At 38.4% G+C, this 23,914-nt stretch overlaps 1 protein-coding gene across 1 annotated transcript; it reads left to right on the top strand.

Moving 5' to 3' along the window:
* Positions 1 to 526: 526 nt before the first annotated feature.
* On the top strand, positions 527 to 18,121 carry SAMM50 (SAMM50 sorting and assembly machinery component). The gene is given in 16 exon segments (XM_030041088.2): positions 527 to 686; positions 2,490 to 2,600; positions 3,965 to 4,066; positions 4,861 to 4,948; positions 6,056 to 6,066; positions 6,068 to 6,163; positions 8,141 to 8,271; positions 8,480 to 8,567; positions 9,130 to 9,258; positions 9,963 to 10,034; positions 11,175 to 11,261; positions 13,740 to 13,810; positions 14,586 to 14,653; positions 15,488 to 15,634; positions 16,524 to 16,665; positions 17,912 to 18,121. Coding segments are annotated over 16 exon segments (1,410 nt in total). The 5' UTR covers positions 527 to 665; the 3' UTR covers positions 17,958 to 18,121.
* The last annotated feature ends 5,793 nt before the right edge of the window (positions 18,122 to 23,914 follow it).

The following is a 23,914-nucleotide window of genomic DNA, read 5'->3' as shown; positions in this document are numbered from 1 at the left end:
GTAGTTCTATTAACTACCTTTAAATCAACCTTGACCACTTCTTCTGTTGTGCACAGCTCCAGTTCTGTCTCCTTTTTCTAAAATAAAAAGACAGTCTCTTCCATGCTTTCTAAGCTGTTTTGAGTGTAACTCAGGTATTCAATGTGCTCATTTCATTGAACGTTTAAGATTCAATGGTTGCGAGGCGTCTTTTTTGAAGAGCAGCGACTTTGGTTACTGCTCCCGAGAGTCGCTGGTTCGTGCTGCAGCTGGCCCTGAACGTCACCCCGCCTTCAACCCTCCTTCCTCCGCAATCCACTAGTTCACAGACAACTTTTTGCATTTAAACAGAAGCAATCCCCAAACCAGAGGACGTTCCCAAACCACCCCTGTTTTAAAACGCAGTAATTCGGCACGGCGCAGGCACCAAGCGCTAAAAAAACTGCTTGAAATCCTGTCAAACGTCCCAAATCCCGGCGTCCGTTTCGGATGACGCCACGGCAGCCCCGTCCTCTCCTTCCTGCCTGCCGGCGGGAAACATCCGGGGCACGCACGCTTCGCCCCGCCTCTTCCCTCTCCCCCGGCCCAATGGCAGCCGGGGTGGGGCTTCCTGTCATGGCAGCTCCCGGACCGCGGCCTTGAACCCCTCACGGCCCCTCACGGCCGCCGCCGCCGCTTTTCTCGCCATGGGCACCGTGCACGCACGGGTAAGCGCCGGGGGGGGGCCCCGCCGGACCGGCGGCCGGCGATCGCCGTCCCCCCCGCCTCCCCGGGGCCTGGCCCGAAGGTCGTCGGTAGACGACCTTCGGGCCAGGCCCCGGGGAGGCGGGGGGGACGGCGATCGGCGGCCTGGTTCCTCCGCCGGGTCCACAACCCCGGCGAGCAGCAGGTCTCGGTGAACAGACGCATCGCTCTTCCAAGGCGGAGAGCTGTTGCTTAAAGAAGGAGCGTTTGGTTTCTGTCGCGGTAGGAGAAAGAAGCAGCGGTTGTAATGGCAAGAGGAAGAAGCCTGGCTTAACCCTCAGGAAATAATTTCCAAGAATAAGGATGCGTAGGCTCTGAGGTACTTTAGGAAGGCAGTGAATTCTCCGTGCCTCAAGGCTTCGTTGGAGAAGCACCTCTCGGGATATTCTAGATGAGCGGTCCACTCTGTGGAAAAGCGTAAGAGCCGTGCGCGGCAGGTTATGAGAAAGTCAAGCTGTAAGAATATCAGTGTAACGCAGAAAAGGTCCGTGGTGCTGTTGGCTGTAAAGCAAAGGAATCACAGAGCAAATGTTAAGTCCATTTGGTGAAATACCTTGTGAATTTAGCTTAAACTACTTTCCCCTTAAAGCAACAGCGGGGAGCCCGTGTAGGGGTGTTTAAAACTGCGATGTAGGTAATTCAGGTATGATTAATGAGTGACTGACTTATTTGGGGGCTAAGAATGGCCTGGATGATTCCTCAGGATCCCAGGTAGAATACCTCTTTTCTGTGAGCCTGTTGAAAACCATCAGGCTTTTACATAGTGTTTAATTAGACTGAGGAACAGTTGCAGGGGGCTGTTAGGGCTCCAGAGTATCTAATTACCATGACTAATTTAATTTCTGTTTCAAACTTTTTTGTGTGTTCTTGGTTTTGTATCTATCTGTAGTATAAACTGATATACAATATTGTGTGGATGCAGAGTGTTTTATGCTTGGCTGAAAATTATTGGGAGTGAGATTCAGTCTTTATTTAACTTGATTCTGATATGTAACAGCAATTTACTATTCCAGCAAAACAGCTATTCTTAAATAATGCAGCAAGTACTGTATTAGTGACTTAAGACTAAAAGTAGATTTACTGAGTTATCCAATCCTGACCTCTGCTTTTGCAGATAACCCTCTATTCACTTATGCTTGAATCCATTATCTTCTGATAAGTCTTATTTTAGGACTCTTTCAGGTATAGTAAATAAAGCCATGCTGCGCTGGAAACCATTTTCATTAAAATGTTCACTTCTGATGGATAGGGCCTGAGGTTCTTGAGCATTACTTGGAAAGTTACTTTTAAAAGAAATATTAAAATATAAAAATATAAAATATACATATATGTAAAGCAAAGTAACGTGCTGAAAACACCTTTTTTTCTTTTTTAATTGTTTAACATTCATGCTCCTCTCCCTCCCAAAACCCCAAACTAAGTAGTGACACCCTGATGCTTTAGATTTGTTTGTTTGTTTAAGAAGGTAGAATTCATCTTTAACACAGGAAGCATGCCTTAAAAATAAGGTTATTTTTGGAAGAGTGCAGCGTATTTTGGAGAACTCATTCAACATGGAAGCTATTCAGCTTTCATTAAATATTTCAGCAAGCAGGTAGGTAACAAGCGCGCTGGTAATTCCTCTCATTTTAATTCTTCTCTTTTGCTCCTTTTCCCTTAGGATCTGATGAGCACAGTGTCAAGAACCGTAGTTTTTTTCCTTTGCAAAAGGCATAAATCACAAACGCGTATACCATATTAAACGCAGTTTTCTTTTATGCTTTCAGAGTTTGGAGCCTCTTCCAATGGGTGGGCCAGACTTTGGTGCCCTGGGAGAGGAAGCTGAACTGGTTGAAGTTGAACCTGAGGCCAAGCAGGAAATTCTCGAAAACAAAGATGTAAGTACCTGAACAACATCCTGATTTTTTTTCTTAAGAGGAATGTCTTGGCACCCTTGCTTGCTTGTTTTTCCTAAGGGAACTTTCTAAACTATGGTTTGAGATGTGAAAGAATTAAATTTAATACTGTGAATTTAATCTGATGTTGTCTAGTTCATGTTCTTTTTTTCCCCTACCACAGGAGTTGTTACTAAAATTCAGCTCTGAGCTAACAGACCTGTTTCCAGATGCTGCTTTCCTCTCTCTCTCCTAAGAGATTACTGCTCCTGCAACACTGCTTAGGAACAAACCAAGCAACTGTCCTTAATCTGCTAGAGTGCAGTATTAGCCAGGTTAGGGTAAAGTGCCACCACGTGAATTATGTTACTAAAGGAAATACTAACTTCAGCAGAGGATGGTAACTTTTTTTTTTTTTTTTTTTTTAATATTTCACATGTAAGAGCATGTCTGTCTTGGCTCATATGTTTAGCCATGCTAGAGGCGTGAGATATCATGTGTTATCTTAGTTTTTATTAAAATTTTCCTTTCCCTTATGCTATTCAGAGTCATCCTCACTAGAAACTTGCTAATAACATTTAGTTTTTATTTAGTTCATTATGTATATATTCTGATAGGGTTTTTTAAAGCATTTTGCAGTAATGCTAAGTCGCTCTTACTCTGCTGTTTTATTATATGCAAATACATGAAGCATTTGCAGATTTATTTTTTTTATGCTTACCCCTAAAATTATAATACACTGAAAAGGTTGGAAAAATAAGGGAAATGCAATCACTGTAGTCCATTTGTACCAGCTAACCTGGACTGTTTTTGTGATTTTTAAGGTAAAATTATCTCAGATGATTATATAAAAAGATGAATGATTTTAAGAAAGTATAAAACCTCATAATGCTAGTGATCTTAGTATGCATTTTAAACTACAACGCTCCAGGGCTTGTAGGTTTGTTTGTTGTGTTTTTTAACTCTTTGCTTATGTGTAGCTGATACAAGAAATAGCTAACTGCGACTAGCTACGTGTTTTGTCTTACATGTCTCAATATCTCAGTGTGATTTCTGCAGTGACTTACTTGTCCATGTAACACTTATGACTAAAATCTCAGCAGCTACAGTCTGTTGCTGTCTCTTCTGCTACAATCAGTATTAGCTTTGGTATTAGAATTCTTTTTTCTTTAATTTTCGTGTTAAGGGAACAACTTTCCAGAATTGTAGTTAGCACTGGTTTCTGATAATGTAGGTTAGCAGTAATTAGCCTAGGAATCCTCAGGGTTTTTCACTTGGACAACAATATTTTTTTCTGCATTGGTGATTTTGATACTCATTATTAGATGCAAATTCAGTGTTTGTGTTTAAACATCTGTTCTGTTTAGGTGGTGGTTCAGCATGTGCACTTCGATGGACTTGGAAGGACCAAAGATGACATTATCATGTATGAAATCTCTGATGTTTTCAAGGCTAAAAATCTCATTGATGTAAGTACTGTAGTGAATATCAGAGCTACTGTTTAAAAATTCATGTTACGATTTTCTCTCTCTTTCCTGCTTTGGGCTACTCCCTTCAGACATGGGGCAACTTTGTCAAGTTTTGTGATGATTCTGATCCTGTGATATGCAAGCCAAACTTAAATATGAAATACTGGCAGATACTGTATTTTTTGATGTATTCAGGTCAAAGATGCTGTGAAATGGCAGACAGTACTCTCAGATACTTTTTCAGCTTCACTCTTCCCATTTGAGAATTGCTAACTGTGTAGGTGACACTTTCAGTTAATTTACTTAAGATAAATTATTGGATCTCAGCACAGATAACTGATGCCAGTCTCCGCAATGGATCAAAGTGTGAGTTAGGCTGTATGTCCTTGCACTTTTAGGTGATGATTTCTTCTGGAGTATGGCTGGCAATTAGACCTGTGAACTGGTCTAAATTTAAACAGATTAGGGTGCGTGGGTTTTTAGCAAAAAGCATGGGCCCCCTAAATAGGTGTATAAGTTTTAAGTACTGAAGCCTCTTTGAATAATAGGTTTAAGTATTATAACAATTACATTGCAAACTAACAGAAGGTAGGAATTGAGCTGGATGCCCTGGGTTTAATTTATTTCTTTACAGATTCAAGTGTTAAAGTGGTTGTGATCTGTTTTGAAGGTGCATATAGGTGTCTTTGTATACAAAATCTGTGAATATTGTATGACTTTGTTGCATTTTAACTATTTTGTCCTAGTTATTTTTTGATAACCTGAAAGACTGAGCTACTTACCTCATCCTGTAGGTGATGAGAAAATCGCATGAAGCTCGTGAAAAGTTGCTTCGTCTAGGAATCTTTAGACAGGTAGAGGTTCTGATTGATACCTGTCAAGGTATGTATTGCCTCATTAATCCTCACCTTTTTTCCTCATACACACATAGGCATGTGCATACCTATGTATATTTCCCTATGAAACAGGTTGGACATTTTTTGTATATATAACTTTCTTGTATACCTTTATATATTTTAGATGTACATGTATGTGTGCTATGTATACAACTGTAGGTGTCTACATCCATTATCCTTTTGAAAAAGATGTATTTGCATGTGTCTGCATGTCTGCATATATAAATATTACTTGTGTACATGCAAAAATGAGTGAATTTCCAGCACTAAAATGATTACAGTACACAACCCTTAATCCCAAGTTTCAGAGGAACACTTGAGGAAAAGCTTGAAAATGTGTCCTGTGCTTCCATGTATTGCACATCACCTAACTGACATTGTAGCAGCACCTCCTTGGTGCTTAAGGAAATACAGGTAATTGTATCAGTGCTTGTGATTAATAGTATCTATGGGGCAGCTGAATGTATGAGGGCTTCACAGTAAGATTCAGTTGACATTCCCAGGCTTGCGGTTGCTTTTCAAACCCATTGCTGTTCTCTTCAGCAGAGGAAAGTCATGTTATTGAGAAGGAAACGCAGTGCAGTCCCACAGGTTGCTGGTGATGGGATGCTGTCTCATTTGTTTCAAGCAGAATTAGGTACCCTTGACACCTGTGTTTTGTAACAGCTGCCATAGCCAGAGCCCTGAGGGAACTGGGCGGTTTCTGTTGTTCAGCACTTACCTGCAGAGTGCTGGGAGCTCTGCCCTAGTGATGGTGTTCTTGCCACGTCTGGACCACTTTAATTTCTGTTTATTCTAGTGTAAGGATTTGTGTACATACTTGTTTTTAGTGGGTAGGTAACAAACAAATGTTACTACTTCATAATTAAACTAACATGTTGATGATTAAAGCCAGTCATGCTATGATTGAACCAAATTCTGCACTCATATCCGAACGACATCTTTTTCTCAAGCCATTTTTCTTTGTAATGTAGACTTTCATTATCATTTAATTCAACTAGTTCTCAAATAATTCAAGTCATCTTCTGTCTGCTTTTTTTTTAAATAGCTCTTTAGAGATAACATAGGTCTGTTTGTTTGTTTGTCTGTGTAGGAGATGACGCCCCTTCCAAATGGTTTAGATGTAACCTTTGAGGTAACAGAATTGAGAAGACTAACCGGAAGCTATAATACTATGGTTGGCAACAATGAAGGCAGTATGGTATGGATTATTTCAAATAATTATTAATTCCTTTTGATATTCCTCTTACTTTCATGTTTCAAACCTAGCAAGGAATTTGGTGATTAAATAAGTGAGGACTTTGATCCAACCCAAATTATTTTCTTGATCCAGCTTTACTAAGGCTTTGCCAGACCTTTGTCTCTAAATAGTCTTTGTATTAGTCAGGCTTTCATTCAGCAAAAGCCTATTTTGAGCTAGGGGAGAATGCTGTAGCTTCCAACTCAGTATGTTAATTTTTTAATTCTTAAAATGACTTAAATTATTTCTTGATAATACTTAAGACGCTTTATCTACTGGAGAGATTAGTAAGGAGTTTGGCATTTAGTTTCTATGAGATCTATTTAAAGTGTTTTTCTTCTCAGTTGAAATGCTTTATATTTGACTTAGAAACTGTTCTTGGTTTTCACTGTTTTAGTCCCAGTACCAGTTATTCTGGGCTGCAAAATGCAAGGTTTTCCAGAACCATACAAACTGTAGAACTTGTTTGCATTTGCTTCAATTAAGGATGCATCAGATTAAAATGGTGCGTGAAAAATATTTACCAATTGACAGAAAAAGTAACAGCCGTACTGTTGTTCTCTTCATGTCCTTTTAACAGACGTGCTGGCGTAAGTAGATCATGCTTTCAGGTGCTCATTCCTGCACCCATTCTGCCTTCTCATGTGCACAGTGCAGCTGTGCCTGGTGCTGCTAGATAAGCCAGATCAAGGGACTCATCCTGTTCTTCTTAGGGGTATTTTTAACCTGGATAAGATATGCACGACTCAGGTGAGGGTGTTTTGCAAGTGGAGGGAGAATAGGAACTCAGTGAGTTGAGAGCTGCTTATGTGGCTCTGCTGCTGAGGGCAACGTCCAGGGTGTCATGGCCTGAATGAAACCAGTGGGGAATCCGACCTGCTGGTTCTAGTGCATCTAAAAACAGTTGGAGAGCTACTGTGGATTCTGTTTTTGTACTCAGCTTCCCCCTCTATTTGATTGTAATTTGTTGTAGAGAAGTAAAACGTTTGAATGATATAAAAGCATGACTTGTATACACTGGTACTAGCAGCAGAGGTTATGTTTTCTTAAGAGTTAAATAGATTTGACATTTATTCTAATCCCTTAAATTCATTTGAAGCCTATAGATCTAATATTTCATAGTAATAGCCCTTTGGATTAGTGGTTTCTGGTTAGTTGGATAATTACATAGTAGCCATTATCACAAAGTTCCGGTGACTGATTTGCTTCCAGTAGCGGTTAGACAAAAGCGATCAGGATTTGGTAGCTTTTTTACATTCTTTTAAAATAGAACACACAATAGTAGAACAGTCCTGGTAGTGCCTGTCCTTGGAGGAAACCTGCTCCATCCTTGCTGCCAAAGGGCCAAGAGCTGTCAAAGGGATAAAGGAATTTGTGTCAGAACAGGTGAAAGTGTTTCGTTTCTGGAGATTTGTAATGGTATGTTGTACTGACATCAGGACTGATTGCAAAAGCGTCTTGTTACTCAAAAATACAGGGGAGTGACTCTGTATTGATAATTTTCACTTGGCTTATTGCTGTGGTTCTGACGAACTCTGCCTGACAAGTAGTTTTCCTGATGATCAGCTGGCAAGTCTGTAGTTGCAGAGCAGCTGCTTATTATGCCAAAGACTTACCCTTCTGGGCTTGGAGACTGGCTGGGAGATTTTGCTTGAAATAATAGCAGTACTGATGATACATACAGTGAGAATGCAGATTAAGTCAGCAACAACTGGACAGCAACAAAAACTGGATGATTAAGTGTAACTTGTGCTGTTGTGATGGCTTTTGCTGCCAGTGCAAAGAGAAACCTAATTTAAAAGAAAAAAACATTCAGTTACAGCTATTTTTAATGTCTTCATTTCTTATTCCCGTGGTAGATATGCTTGTCTTCAGCGTACAGTAAAGATGCAAGATGGCAAACTATATGAACAGTTGTGGGTTTTTTATGTTCCGTAGGTACTTGGGCTCAAGTTCCCAAATCTTTTTGGACGTGCAGAAAAGGTAACCTTCCAGTTCTCCTATGGAACAAAGGAAACTTCATATGGCCTGTCATTCTTCAAACCACAGCCTGGAAAATTTGAAAGAAAGTAGGGGATGCATTTTTTAGTACTTCTTTTTTTTAGTGAAGGAATATAAACCAATTAATAAGATCTTTCATTGAATAATAATTTATTCCTTTGCTGAGGGTCTGTTAATAATGTAGGAGAGCTGGTTTCTTAAGTTTTTGTGATAATTTAAAACTCCACCTGCTTAAATAGTTTCACTTTCAAACCTACCAGTAATGTTGTGTTTCAGTTTTTCAGTTAACCTGTATAAAGTAACTGGACAGTTCCCTTGGAGCTCTCTTCGTGAAACTGATAGAGGAATATCAACAGAATTTAATGTAAGTGTAGCACAAGCGTTTGTGGCACACATGCTTCATTTACATTTAATGCAGGTCACAGCTGGCTTTTGCAAATATTTGGTTTACTTTTTTTTAAATGATTGAAACACTTGTGCACAGGGCTGACTTGTCATTATTTGAAAGACGTCAACAATTTTAAAATGACAGAGGTAATTAATACACCTTAGTCTTTTTGTTAGAACTCAGTCTTATTTTGGCCGTATAAAAATACTGATGTGTTTTTCTCCAAATTTCTAACGTTTAAAGTATCATTTCAGAGAGGCAGCTGGTTGCCTAGCTGGCTGTATCAGCCCAATTCAAGATATTTTTCATTTGGGATGGATTAAACAGTGTGCACCTACTTGGAGAAACTGTCTTGGCTGGAGCAGAATTAGCATTACTCTGAAATGAAAAAGGGTTTCTCTCTGATCCAAGAAGTTTGGAAAGAAAAAGCATAGACTCATGTATAAAAAACTTTAGAGAGAAAGATTTTTCAGGGAAGTGTTTATTTTACTTTTGTGGCAAAAATTTTTTCATGTCTTACTCAATTCTTTATTTGTAGTTTCCCATCTGGAAGACCAATCACACACTGAAGTGGGAGGGTGTGTGGAGAGAGCTTGGCTGCCTTGCTAGAACAGCATCCTTTTCTGTTCGAGAAGAAAGTGGACACTCTCTTAAATCTTCTCTCTCTGTAAGGCTTTCTCCTGATAATTTTTAAAAACACATTCTTTTGAGTCATTTGATACTTATGAATGATACCAAAGGAGCTTTTTGTCATAGTAGGTAGTGTGTTTTACTTCAAATGTCTTTCGCTGTGTTTGGTCATTCACACAGAGTCATCCAGGAGGTCCAAAGACAAAACATATTTTCATAGTGGACCGTTGCATTTTGGCTATTGCTTAGGCTGGCTTGTTCTTTCTGCAGGGCCTCCCTCTGTGTCATCTGCCATCTCTTTTTGCAGAATTGTTTTGCTTTTGCTTTGTAGAAGACAGGATCAGTAAATTTCCTCATCCTGCAGTTGCTATGCCCTTTCTAAATATTCTTTCCTATGCCGGTTTTTGGTCACTTGTCATCTTTAACTTGTAGCTTACAAATTGTAGGAATAAACTATTTGCAGATTACTGTCACAAAGTCGGTGACTTACACTGGGGCATTGTTGCTGCCATATTTCTGGTGTGTACCATGGTCAAAAGGTATAAATATATACATATTTGATGTGGCTTCTAAAGTTAGTCTGTGGGTACATTGTTCCCAAATCCATGGAGCTGCAGTAGCCTTAGCTGGAGCTGTGGCTGTCTTCCACTGTGTGCACAGTTTTTGAAGGAAAATAATAGTGTCACTCTGTGGTATTCAACAGATATGAGAACCTAAAAGTAATTATTTGATTCTTTTCAGCACGCTATGGTAATTGATTCCCGGAACTCTTCAATCTTGCCAAGACGAGGTGCTTTACTAAAAATTAATCAGGTAGTATTAAATCACTTACATTTACAGATAAAATCCAGTAATAGTATATTTGAGTAAGTCTTAATTTATCTGATTGATGTTCATGTTAAAAATGTCTAAAGTTAGAAATTAATCATAAATTGATTAGGAGACAGTGATGGTCAGTATTTACTTTTTATCTTTACAGTATGTGCCTTTTAAAATCATGAAATCTTTTTTATGATGGCAAATTTTCATTTGTATACCATTGGTCAAGCAGCACAGCCATTTTATCTCACCATTAGCATTAAATATTTTATTAGCTGAGATACATTATCCCTGACAGTATTTACTCTGCATTTTGCAGTGGGTATTAGTCCTTGTTTTCTAACACTGCAATGTAAGACTACCAGACTGTGGTCCTGTAGCTACTTACAAAGTTTGTAAGTCTTAGAATTAAAAATGAAAGACTGGGTAAAAATAACTCTCAAAGGCATACACATGAATCATTTTGGCACAGAAAATGGTTTTCATTCTTGTTACTTTCAGAGCTTTTAGAAAAGCTGGCTTTTCTGCTGTATGGGTTAATACTTCAGAAACATTGACTTCTGCAGTGCTTTAGAAGCAGATTGCTTTGAAATGTCAGTGGAACTTGAAGTGCTAGTGTTCCTGTAAGCAGCAGTGAACTATTCTGTTTGTGAGTGAGAAAGGTGGTTATAATTCAGCTTTTAGTTAACATACCGTTTCTTAGATGCTACCTCTAACACCGACTGAGTCACTTCACTTGTTATTTTCAACTAGCGCTGGTGTAATGCAGCTGTCTATCTGATTCTTCAGCCCTGCTTTAGTACATATGGAATCTGCTCAGGTCTAGGCAAGTACAGTAAGAGTTTTAATTTCGGGTGCTGAATTTTCCAGCCTCAATCTATTTTGCTGTCATTTACAAAATGGCTTAGAAAACAATACCTTAGTTTAATATTTGGAGTAGAAAATTGCAGCTCTTTGTTCTGACGGTCATACGTGTTTTTTTCATTGGTCCAAAATTCAGTTGTCTCTCCATACCAGTGTATCTGTCTTCCCTGTACAGAAAACACTGCTTATGCTGATGCAGACATGATGAACTTTTAGGGGGAAGAACCATGTAAAATCCGTTACAACTTTCATAAACTTATGTCTTTGCAGGAGTTGGCTGGCTATACAGGTGGAGACGTGAGCTTTCTAAAAGAGGATTTTGAATTTCAGCTGAATAAGCAACTTCTCTGGGATTCGGTAATTTTTCTGAAGATAATTTAGTAATTGATCTTGAGTTAACAAACGAGGTTATTGAATCTATGTCTTATGATGATTTTTCACCATGGATTAGAAAAAGATCATGGAAGTGAAGGATGGATGGTGTAGATATCTTCATTTGGTTTTTTTTGAAGTGAAGTATTCTTTATTTTTAACCTGACATTCCTGCCATGCACAGAAGTGGGCATTTGGAAAGAACAAGTTGTTTGACAGTTAACCATAAAAACTATTTTCCTTTCAGAAGTGATGTTGGGCATGTCTGTTCTTCGTGATCTTTCTTTAGAGTGATTTTTCAGAAACTTATTGCAGCCTTTGTTCTGTCTCTTTCACCTAGTTATGAATATTCTGACTAATCTTGGTGTAGTTTTCTTTTATCATTGTAAATTATGAATATATGACTACTAATTTTGTTATCATAGCATGTAATTATTTCTTCGATGTAAAATTATTGGTCAAGAATGGGAAGGGTCATTTTACTACAACGCTAAGCTTGCACTACAACATTTTGAACTTCATATTTGTGCACAATAGATGATTTAAGTTCCAGTAAGAAAGACACAAGGTAGCGTGAGTTTATAGGAGACCCCAGTCTGCCACCCTGTAGGCAGAGCACATCACAGATATTATGGTCTGTCTACATTAGTACTTTGGTTTGGAGTCACTGTGTGTTTTTGAAGCAAATCCCTGTATCATCATCGCTTAGAAGTCTTGGTTTGGTTGGCAGAGCAGTTCTTGTGTATACCAACTAGATTTCCTTCAGAGGAAATGACACTGGATAACTCCACTCCATGTTTAATGTACTCCAGCTTCTTATGAGAACATAGATGTCTTAAGTTTCAGGCATCTTTAACAGCATAGAGCTAGCATTAGGTGGAAATAGGTGTTTTTCTGCTTAGTGAAATAAGAATTTAGCTATATACTAGAAATATTTCTGTCTGTATTTAGAAAGAAGTTCTTTATCATATGGAGATAGTGCAGTAAGTTCTTGTCTCGTAGCTGAATGGAGAATTAAACAGCAACTTCCATGATGAAGATTTAAAAATCGGAGGTTACAATAGTTTGCATCCCAACGCACTAGGAAAAACCAAACCAAACCAAAAAAGTGTTGAGAAGATCTCTGCATCTTGAAAGCTTTTTAAGAAGTATTGGAATAATGAAGAAATTCTAGGAGACTGGAAGATTTCTTAGCATTATGCCAACAGTACAACTGAAAAACTCCAAGCTGCTTCTGTAGTGCAGATACTAGTGAACTGATGCTGTAAGGATCTGTCAGTCTGCTGTTTCGTGCTTTTGTTCTGAGGCGACTCGGTGCAATGAAGTTCTTGAGTTAGACCAATGAGGCCAACACAGAAGGGCATTTTAAGGCTATTTGCTACATACCCTTTTGTTATTACATCATTATATTTGCACCTTCCATGTGGTGGAAGAAAAGGCATTGCCTTATGAGTGCACTTCTAATCATGTTACATTTATTTGCTGACCTTCAGCTGAGAAAGACAGCATATTCTCCTATGAAGTAATTTAATGGCTTCATGGCTACGCTAAGAGGACTTTGCTCTTTCCCGTGACTGCTAATATGCCCACATCGTGAATGAAAGTGAAGCGTATCTCATCACGTCACGTACATAATTTTATGTCACCCATTGTTCATGAGCGTAGACTTGTGTGCAACCAGCTTTTACATATGCCGTGTGCTGTGTGACCAGATACGCGTGTACCGCCTGATGAGTTCATATCTGATAATGGCAGGGGAGGCATCTGGGGACTTTGGGGGCAGAAGGTAGCAGGAGTGTGCTGTCCAGTTAGAGACATTATCCAACACCTTTAGCCTAGGTATTGACAATAGATCTCACCAGCTGGCAGTAGTACTTCTACTTGGTACACAGGCAGCAAGCAAATGATTAAATGTATTTATTATAGTGATTTGGCTCCCAAGAATTACTGTACAGATAAGCAGTAATGCTGTATGTGTATTCGATGTCAATATAGTGAGTTGCAGAAGGTCATTTCATTTAATTATAAGGTTAATTTACAGACAGGTAATAATTGTACGTTTTTGGTAGCTATTTGCTGGACTTAGCCTCCTATGGGTTTAAAATTGCCAGGAGTAATTTATATCAGCAGTGTTGTCTTATGTCAAGACATGAAAATTCATAAGAAAATAGGAGCTGGATGAGTGTTCCCTTTAGCTATTGTGAAAGTAGCACTTGGTTCAAATGTGGTGTATTGACTTTTTCAGGATGTAGCACTGCATAAAAGAAAGAGGGCAGCAATGATTAAGAGTTTCCTGAAAATACCATTACTGTTGGTGTGCTATCCATGCATACGCTGTGATCATCTGTAACTTTCTGTCAGACTAATGGTGCTGCCTGTTACTGAGTGATGAAATTTTACTAATACTGTTTTTAGGGAAATTAAGTAATATGTATTAATAAACAACTCTTTTTCTCTCCAAAGGTTTTTTCAGCATCACTTTGGGGTGGAATGCTAGTACCTATTGGAGACAAGCCATCCAGTATAGCTGATAGGCAAGTTTTTTAAATGTTTCTTAATTTTTTTCAGTCAACCCAGATAATGTATAAAGAAAAGTATAGTAGAAGAGAGAAGCAGTAGTAGTTCTGGTTCTGAGGAGAATAAAACGTTTCTAGTTAGCTTTAATAGCATGTTAGTACTCAAGCCATGCCTTCTGGTTTTGATTTTCATATTGGGGTAGTATAAATTTATAATTTGTTATGTAGTAGCTCTGCCTGCTAATATTTATGGTTGCAAATTAGTATTTACCATCTGCAAAATTGTGTATCAGGCATAGGTAACACTGTAGATATTTTTGGAAGTAAAGCCATATTGTAACTATGTTGGCTTTTTAGACAATTTTGCCCTCTAACACCTATGTTTAAAGATCACTAGCAGAAACCATTTAGACTTAAATTTATTTACAATGAATACTAAGTGTCAACTTCACATGTGGTAGATCTTACCTACAGTATTTCTATCAAAATTATTAAAACAGAATCAGACAGTATTCTGATTCTTCTTCAGTGCTGGGGATCCTTCCCTTTTGATCTTTGTAAGGGATGGAAGACTGATTTTTATTTTTAATACTTCCATTTATTTTTATTTTTTTTTGCCAAATGCATCAGGGTTTAGATTTAGATGTAATTTCTTGTGTTTCTTTAAATACACGTTACTAAACCTGTTGCCAAGTTACCTGGAACTCTGAAAAGCAATCTTAGAAGTAAGCTAGATACTTTCAAATATGTCCTTTCACATGAAGCATAAATTAAATTTGACTGTATTCACTAGGTTTTACCTTGGTGGACCAACAAGCGTGCGTGGATTCAGTATGTACAGCATTGGACCCCAGAGTGAAGGTCTGAAACTTTTAAATCTCACTCCTCTGACAATACTGTAAATATTAGTGTGTAACAAAGAATCAAATTCTGTCCTTAAGCTTTGTATAGCTTAAAAATAATTGCACTCATTCTGCAGTCTGAATCTGAGAAGTGTTATTTCTTTGATCTATCGTTATATATTAGTTCACAGTGGAATAAAGCCCAGTAGTTCTTAGTCAAGCCATAAGCTAGTTTTGTAAACCAAGTGTGTGTTCAGACTTGCATACTTCCAGTGTGTCACTTTAATTACTAAGCAACTTTCAAGCTGAAAAACTTCCAAAAAGACGGTTATAGCGACAGTCACATTAAATGTCTGTCTGATAGAGCATATGTTCAGGTAGCTTAGGGGAAAGGTAATTTGATCAACAAAGGTGTTTTGAGAGCGAGGAGCTTCCTCAGTTCTATTCCTTACTCTGCTGCTGACTTGCTGTTATCAGTGGATTCACCATTCAGTATATTTTAAAGCTATTTGTTTAATTGTATCAGTTTCCCATTTTTAAAACTAAGGCAAGTATTTCAGAGGTATTTAGGAGGTAGTCTGTGATGAACCATAAGTAGGTGCATGCCTCAGGCTGTTCTGGTGAGGGAATGAAAAAAAGGGGCACTTTACTTGGAAGGTTCAAAGAATTGTGTAAGTGCTAATTTTTTTAGATAGTGGTAAGGCTGAAGAGAGCTAGAAGCAAGTGGCAAGAGTTGTAAAGGGTAGAAGTGCAATGTAAAACAACTTAAGGATGTGTTCTTGTACCTTTAACAACTGGTTCATTTAATGTATTCCACAGTAAATGCTTTTATTCCAACATTTTACCTAAATAGGTGATTACTTGGGAGGAGAAGCCTACTGGGCTGGAGGCTTGCATCTATACACCCCTCTCCCCTTCCGGCCAGGCCGAGGAGGGTTTGGAGACCTTTTCCGAACACATTTTTTCCTTAATGCTGGAAACCTCTGCAATCTTAACTATGGTAAGACTCAATAGAATTGTATATAACAAAACCTGCTTCTCTCTATATAAAAGCAAAAAGGGGAGCTGTTCTGTGTCTGTTTACTCAGTAGCAGTTTGTTTACTGCTTATATTTTGGTGCCTGTCAAAAAGCTGCTGCTATTAACTTATATATTTGACAGATTGCCAGTAATTTTTTTAGAGCTTTACATAAATTCTAGCACAACTTGTAGGAAAGAGAGCCAGGATGGTAACTGTAGTATCTGTGAATTGGTGGTGTTCGCAAACCAGTGAGGTAATTGATTAACACCTGCTATCTTAGACCATTCTGAAGGGAGATTGGAAGATGATGTTTTAGTGGGATTCTAATGTTTACTGGGATGAACTAAATAAAAAGTGGTGGCGTTAGAGTGTAGATGAGGGTGTGGTAGCTGCTGTGACTTTTTTTTTTCTCCCACCCCCAACTTTTTTCAAGATACATTTCAGTGTATTAGTGTATGACATTTCCATATCATTTCAATCAATTTTGGGATATAGTGATATTTGATGTCTGCCTCTCTTGATGGAAGAGAGGCAGCATCCATATGGGAGTGAGACACTATGCACAATTGAAAAGCAGATTAATCAACTTTAAAACATAGAGACCACTGAAGACATTTAAGTCTTTAGTACTTATTTCCAGATTCATGCAAGTATGGTGGGAGATGAAGATCAACCAGCAATCCAACTAAAATCATAGTAGTTTGAGTCCAAGGTACTTGGCGCTTATGGGAGTTGCAGGTAGTAAATAAATTTTGAATCTGCAGGAGTTGCTCCTAAGTAGTCTGTCTTTTACCTCTGAAAATCCAGTTAGCCTTTGACCACCTTGACAGTCTACTTTGATTCTTGTTCTCCTGCTCTTTTGCTTTCAGGTGATGGTCCCAGAGCTCACCTGCAGAAGCTGGCAGAGTATATCCGATGGTCTTACGGTGCTGGAATAGTGCTCCGACTTGGAAACATTGCTAGATTAGAACTGAACTACTGTTTCCCTATGGGAGTACAATCTGGTGACAGGTTTGTTTTTTACACCAATTTCTTTAGTAGTAACTGGTTTCAAAGGTTACTGCGCTTCTATCTGGTTTTGTCAGAGAGAATTGCTGCGTTTTAATTTTGTTCATTCTATACCAGTTTAGAGATTTTTCAGCACTTGATGCTCTTCTTTCAGCTTGCTATATTCATGTTGGTGTCACGGTAGTTCTTGGTTTAAGACTTTGTTTCTCAAGTTTCAAAGTTCATTGAACTTGAGATCAGCTGTTGAAATGTATGAATAGCTGTGTAGCAGGTTTTATTTCTTTAGGGGAAATGATTGCTCAAACAGCTCATGGGATTTTCTTAAGCCTTCCAAAAACAAGTGATTGGATAAATACTGAGTTTAATGTCTTTGCTTGAAAAATGAACATAAGTTTAACTATAGATAAAAAGAAAGGGAGAACAAATTAATTTGTTAGCAACGAATTATCCTACATCAAGCAAATATTATAGTACACAATAAAAAAGCTTCAGGGGGTGTTGTGGTTTAGGCCCAGCTGGCAACTAAGCACCATGTGTCTGCTCGCTCACTCCTCCCCTCTCTGGTGGGTTGGGGGGAGAATCAGAAGAAAAAGGTAAAAACTCGTGCGTTGAGATAAGGACAGTTTAATAGGACAACACAAGGAGACAAGAAATAATAATAACAATAATACTAATAAAAGAATGTACGAAGCGAGTGATGCACAATGCAATTGCTCGCCACCCAGAACCCTATGCCCAGCCTGTTCTGGAGCAGCGCCTCCCTCCCCTGCGCCCCCCCAGGTCCCACAGCTCCCCCAGTTTGTATACTGAGCATGAGATCATACGGGATGGATGTCCCCTTGGCTAGTTCGGGTCAGCCGTCCTGGCTGTGTCCCCTCCCAGCTTCTTGTGAGAATTAACTCTATCCCAGCTGAACCCAGGACAGGTGGCCTCTTCTTGCCGGTGAATATTGTGTGAGATACTCTGTATTTCGTACAGGGGTTGGATTATGTTTCTAGTTGTCATTCATGTGAAATGTGAATGAATAATAGCAATTTGAAAATACGGGCTTTATTTTGCAAACGTAAACACTCCATTTGGATGACAGATTGGCAAAGCATTTATTTTAAAAAGCCTTTGTCAGCTAAAATTTGGATTGTAACTTTCCAAAGATTGAAAACCTTGGGAATTTGGGGATCGGGAGAATTGATTTTAATTTTATCGGTACCTTATCTATCACTTACGTTGTTTATTATTTGTTTCTTTTCAGGATATGTGATGGTGTTCAGTTTGGAGCAGGAATCAGATTTCTATAATATGGAAACATTTTACATCAGTATATGAAATTGTGCTCTGTAATTGAAATCAAGACTAATACAGCTCGATACGGTCTAACTTTTTTCTTGAAATACAGATACACATCTGAGTGATTTACATCTCAGACTCCACAGGAAACTACATTAAAGAATTATGTTCTAAAGGTTCATTGTACCTCTGATCCTTATCAAAGATGGCAGTGTTTGTAGGATTCTAGCTATTTTAACTTACAGCTGTTACTTAAAATATTAGAGAGTTGTGTCAGAAATTGGCTCTGGATACGGTTCACATGATTATAGTTGTCATTGGCCTGCACAGCCTTCACTCTTCCAACCACAAGTCTCATGAGTGTTGGGATGACCAAATGTGAGTGTGGCTGGAGTGGAAATTAAGGGGGAACAGTTTTTCTCCGTCATCAACTTCTGTTAGCAAATGACGCTAAAAAAATTCTGTTACGCATCAAAAATTCTTTTATACAAATAATGGTTGTAAGTGAACCAAAATGTTCTTATTTGAATATATTTCACTATTGTAAATCATCTATATTTAATGCCTCCTACAATCTGAATTGCATATTGTAAAAATTCGAGTCAGCTTTGTAGCACAGTAAATACTAAAATTCAGGAATAACTTTGAAAGGTTCAGGGTTCTCAACTCTGGGGCAGTTTTGAGTGTTTTAATGCTCTGAGTGAAGCCGTTGATTTGGGTCTTGCAAACACATCTTTTTGTAGCAGTTGCAAGAAAGGATGTCTAGACATGTGATCATGTGTTACTACTTTGTTTGCTTTTGTGTGAGGGGCATGCTTCTACTGACTTCTTTAGATGCTATTTTCACTTAAAAGTGACCTGCTTTATCAGTTGGCACGTATTCCAATTTTTATAAAGTTAGACTAATTCACTAGTTTAGTCCTAACAACTCGTCTTTGAAGATAGTTACATATTACTTTTTTTATATGTGTCAATCCTGAGTTGTTATCCTAAGAGAATCTGAACCTAGAATCCACTTCCCTGCATCTAAATTTACTTTTTTTTTTTTATTAAATGTTGGCAAATTTAAAATCATAAAACCAAGAAGATTCTGGGAGAGTAGAACAGAAATACACAAGCTATTATACTCCTGATTTCTACTCAGCTAAAGACACAGGTTTGGACATACTGGCATGCTACTTGACTTTGCTGAATGCTGTCAGGACTGCCATGAAATCTTGTTCCCAGTCAAGTTAGCACCGAGACTCCACTCTCTTAAGAGACCACAGTTTTATACGTTGCTTTAGCATTGGTATACATTGCTCTTGCTGTAATACAGTAACTAAATCTGTTTATGTTGGTAACTCATTTTCTAAAATATGAAGGCTAGAAACTGGTCTGCCTAGTTTTGCAGAGCTCTGCTTGACTAAACATCCTTCCCTTCTTATAAAGTTGTAGCAACAGGCTCACCACATATGTTCAAAACAGAAAATTGTGTGAATGCCACAAGTCAGGCCCACTTCAAATACCAAAATTTAATATAAAAAAACTTTTTTCAGTGTATCTAACAGCTACTGTAGCAAATACATACTTAACAAAGTGTTTCTGATGATTTTTTGTTGTTATGAGATACAATATGACACTATGTTAAGAATGTCAACAAATGTTACTAGTTTTTCTCCAGCACTATCTACATTTTGACATATAAAAATATTTTTAATGGGAAAGTTTAGATACCAAAATACTGTTAGGATTTTCTCCTAGGAGTTCAAAGTTTATTTTGGTCCTTTTGATAAAATTAGATGTATTCTGTTGCCTTAAGAACTCTTTTTTTGTGCACGTCATTTGTTACTACAGGCTGCTCAAGTGTAGTACTTTAATACTACATGAGAGAGCCCTAAGTGAGTATCAGTCGGCCATTTTAGAGGGCGTAGTAGTTGTCTTGAGTTGAGCAGGCCTACAGAAATAGCCTCAGCCTCAGTCTGCACCCTAAGCAGCAGCTAGTCCACCATTAAGTTTTGCGAGAATTAATATGAGAAATAAGGGATGAATGGGGGAAACTGCTGAAGGCTGAAGAGGCCTTTCAAGCACATCTGCTGACAGACCACGCTCTACTGCACACCATAGAATTGTCCGGTAAGAATAAAGGGAGAAAAATCATGTTATGTGAGCCTTTACCTGGGTCAGTGTTTCCCTACCTGCATTGCACTACATCGAAAGATAACATTTTCTTACGGCATACAAGAAGTGCACAAAAGCTATCACAATATATAAAGTATTCCTGTATTCCTCTGGAAACAACATCTGGATTACGTGGTTACTTCTATAGAATATTGATATGATTAATATATTCCCATTTAAAATTTTTTTGCAGAGGCTCTAATAATTAGGATGGTAAAAACAGAAATCAGAATCCCACTAGAAGCTGCCGTAGTGCTAAGCAGACTCAGTGGTGTAGAAGAGCTCTGGACAGATCTGAAGCAATCCTCCTCTTGGCTGATTGCATTTCTGGCCAGAGAACATCTGTGAAAGGCTAAAAGGCGTAAGGATGGCCTGCAGTCATAACTGTGATTCAAAAGCATGGTATTTGCTTAAATAGGTAGTTTGGATATCACTTTACCTACTGAGTAGTCAAGATGCTCTTGCTTTTATAGTCGTGCCCGCCATTAGGGACAGTAAGATGGCGATAAATGCCTCCAAATAGTACGCTTGAAAAGACCACTCACGTGCTTGTGGGCTCTTCAATTTTATGTGAAGAGTGCTGAGGTTGCAAATACCACCTGAAGCACAGAGTTTCTTCAGCTGTGTTGTTACTTTACTGCTTACAGTCCTTTCTAGGGGCTAAAGGAGGCCTGGGGAGGAGAGGAGGGCTTTTGGGGACAAGGGCTGTACAGTCTTGCTGTGCTGGGAGCTCCTCCGAGCCAGTGAGAAGGCAGCAATAACGGGTCGGACATAGGGCTAATATTTGTATCGCCAGTTGTAAGACAGTGAGTGATTTCTTGGAGCTGTTCCACCTGCATAAAAACATTGAAAATGCTCTTTATATTTGGGAGATTGGGTAGTGTTAGGTACTGCTCATGAGGAAGCTGCTAGGGAGCTTTGGGGCAGGATGGAAGAGGTGATTAGAGGTTGTTAGAATGTAGGGGGTGGGTTTGCTGTCACATTGTTAAGAGCATAACTGCATTTGATTTAAAAATACAAGCTTTAAAAATAAAACATGACACTGACCTCTGTAATATGGAAATACACTTCAACGCAAGTACGTTTGTTGTTGCTCTGTGCCTTTTTTTAGTACAGGTCTGTACTTGCTGCCAATGGAAATCTCTGTGGAGATACAGCAACTAATGTTTGATACTTACTACCTTTCCAAAGTACCTGGTTTTGTTGAGCATCTCTGTAGAAATTGCTGTCCCTGTCAAGCCCTTTGAGGGAAGCATACAGAATCTTCCTCTCCTGTATGCACTAAAACATACAGGCCCACAGAAGAGTGAGTGGGGGTCAGGTTGGCTCTCCCTTCTCGGGTGCGTGAGCAGTTACTCAAATGAAAAAGTATAAAATTTTACTGTGACGTTACCAGGGGAAAAAAACCTTACTCCTTTGTGGGAATATTAAGGAGTTGGTCAGATGCCTGAAGAGATTATCAGGGAGATTATCGTGAACTTTGTACAGGATAACGTAAGAAAACCATCCTAAAATTACAGAATTTGAGTATTGAGGATTGTAGGTTTGTTCCAACGTTCTTGTCTTTAAAAGGACTGGAGCCTGGCAGCCACAGCCATAGTGTAATTGAATGTACGTTTTATGACAGCAGTGCTAAATCGCTGTTAGCAACTGCAGTGCTCTTGGATGATTTTTAACTTAATTGGGATGAGACTTTATGCTGGACGTATTCTAAGCAAGTCAGAGCATTTAGCTTTCTTCTGTCATTTAGCAAAAGATGCAACCCATCTGCAGCTGGTAGAGCTATTGTCTGCATGGAATAAATGGTCTTTTAAAAAGTTTTTCAGTTAAATAGAATACATAATAGAAACTATTCTGAAGCGAGTAAGTAGCGTCAGTTAAGTGGTACATTTCTACCTCAGTATTAAATAAGTAATGTTATTTAAAAAAAAAACCCAAACAAAACCACCACACACCCCCCCCCCCCCCCAACACATTTTCACTCACTTGGTAGACCAGGAAGAAATATTAACTCTAACTGTCTTATGTCTATAAGATATCTATCATCTTAGAAAAATAGTAAAGGTAGTATTATAATAGAGCAAGACCGTTATGTAATGATTTTCTAGTTTAAATAGCAGGTTGTTTTGCTTTGTTCCAATACATGAAGAACTATGAGAGACCATATATTCAGTGTCAGCATTATTTTGTGATACACCCACTTACAGTAATCTCATGTAGTCTAAAATTTTGAATACAGTATAAAATGCTGTAAGGCTACGGTAGAGGAAACAGAAAACCTCTATAAAAAAGAAGGTGAGCGATGTTAAAATGAACAAATGTGAATTCAGACTTTCAAATGTTCAGCTAAATATTAAAGCTAACAGTTCAGGGCTGAAATTAAAAACAGATTTAGAACTAGGTTTAGTCTTTCCAGTGTAATTCTGTATTTGTGAAAAGATAGGTTTATGCTCTGACAGATTTCTTAATGAATATACACGCACAGGAATCTCATCCCTGATGAGAAGTAGGGTACCAGAGAGAATTTTCTGGGACACAGGGTGCTGGTATCTTATTCAGTATGGAAGGTTTAAACGAATAACGCAGCTGGCCTTCTTCATCCTTCTCTTTAGAGAGAATACACACCTCAAGTGGAACTCATGCGGCGGCGGCAGCAGCTGTGTCACTTTTAATGGCCATCAGCCAGTTGAGTTACTAAAGACTAACACACACTTGATGAAAAGTACTGATATAAGCTCTTCATTTCCTATTTAGAAGAGCACTGTTTGTTTGAACCACTGTGATGTGACTCAGAATGATTCCAGGTTTTGTTTTGGTTTTCACGAAGTGTAATTTTACTTTTCTTTTGCCATAGGCTCTTTCTTCTTGTCTCTAACAACCCGTCCTTCTTTTACTTTGCAACAGGCTGACATACTTTCTCTACTTATGCTACAAATTTAAGTGTTTCTTTATAAATACATAGGACATCAAAGTCAGAGGTGAATGGAGATCTCTGGTTTTATTTCAATTATTGGAAGATACTTGCTTATAAGTGGTTACGTTTTGAGTGCTGTACTAAATCAGTGAAGTTTCATATGCTGTTTGGACTGTGTGTATAGCTTGTGAACCAATTTGTGTGCTTTCTTGCTTGAAGTTTGTACTCAAAAGATTTTCTGATTACAATTTCATAAAAACATTCAGGTATGGGAACCAATTGATTTTTTTTTTTTTCCCCCAGAGGCTGCATAAAATGCTTTTTTTCACGCTGCCTTAAAGCTAAGTGTAACCTAAGACTTCGGTATGAATTTTATGAAATGAAACATCCACTCTGCTAGTCCTGCTGCAGATCAACATTTATGTGTGCTTTAGTGTTACTGGTGCTTGTCATATGGATTCAGGTTATTTTTGATGCATTGAAAATGAAGCTTGAATTTGTAAATTGTCTCATTTGGCCTGCACCAGGAGAACGCAGTTGACTTCCTTGCTAAGTATTCAATCTTGCAAAAATGTATAATCACCTTAAATGAAATAGGCAATTTAAGCAATGAATGTCTTTCTATGTACATCTCCAGCATAATTAAGGCTACTCCATTTTTTAAGTTACCTTTTTTTTCCCCCCTCCTATTTTCCTCAAGTATTGATTATAATGTTAAGTTACAACGTAGGAAGAACTGCAGGGAGCGTTGTTCTCACAATGCATGCCTGGTCTTTGTCTTGGTGCATTTGCTGCATTAATTTTACCGCCAGTGCTTGTATTGTGCACACAAGTCTCATAGGTCCTGTAAGTTCCACTCTATGAAGATTTTGAGAGCATTCCTCCAAAAAGCTG

The sequence above is a fragment of the Aquila chrysaetos genome, chromosome 17 (genome assembly GCF_900496995.4).
Source record: "Aquila chrysaetos chrysaetos chromosome 17, bAquChr1.4, whole genome shotgun sequence".
In the NCBI taxonomy this organism is placed as follows: domain Eukaryota; kingdom Metazoa; phylum Chordata; class Aves; order Accipitriformes; family Accipitridae; genus Aquila; species Aquila chrysaetos.
This window is presented reverse-complemented; position numbering and strand designations above follow the sequence as displayed.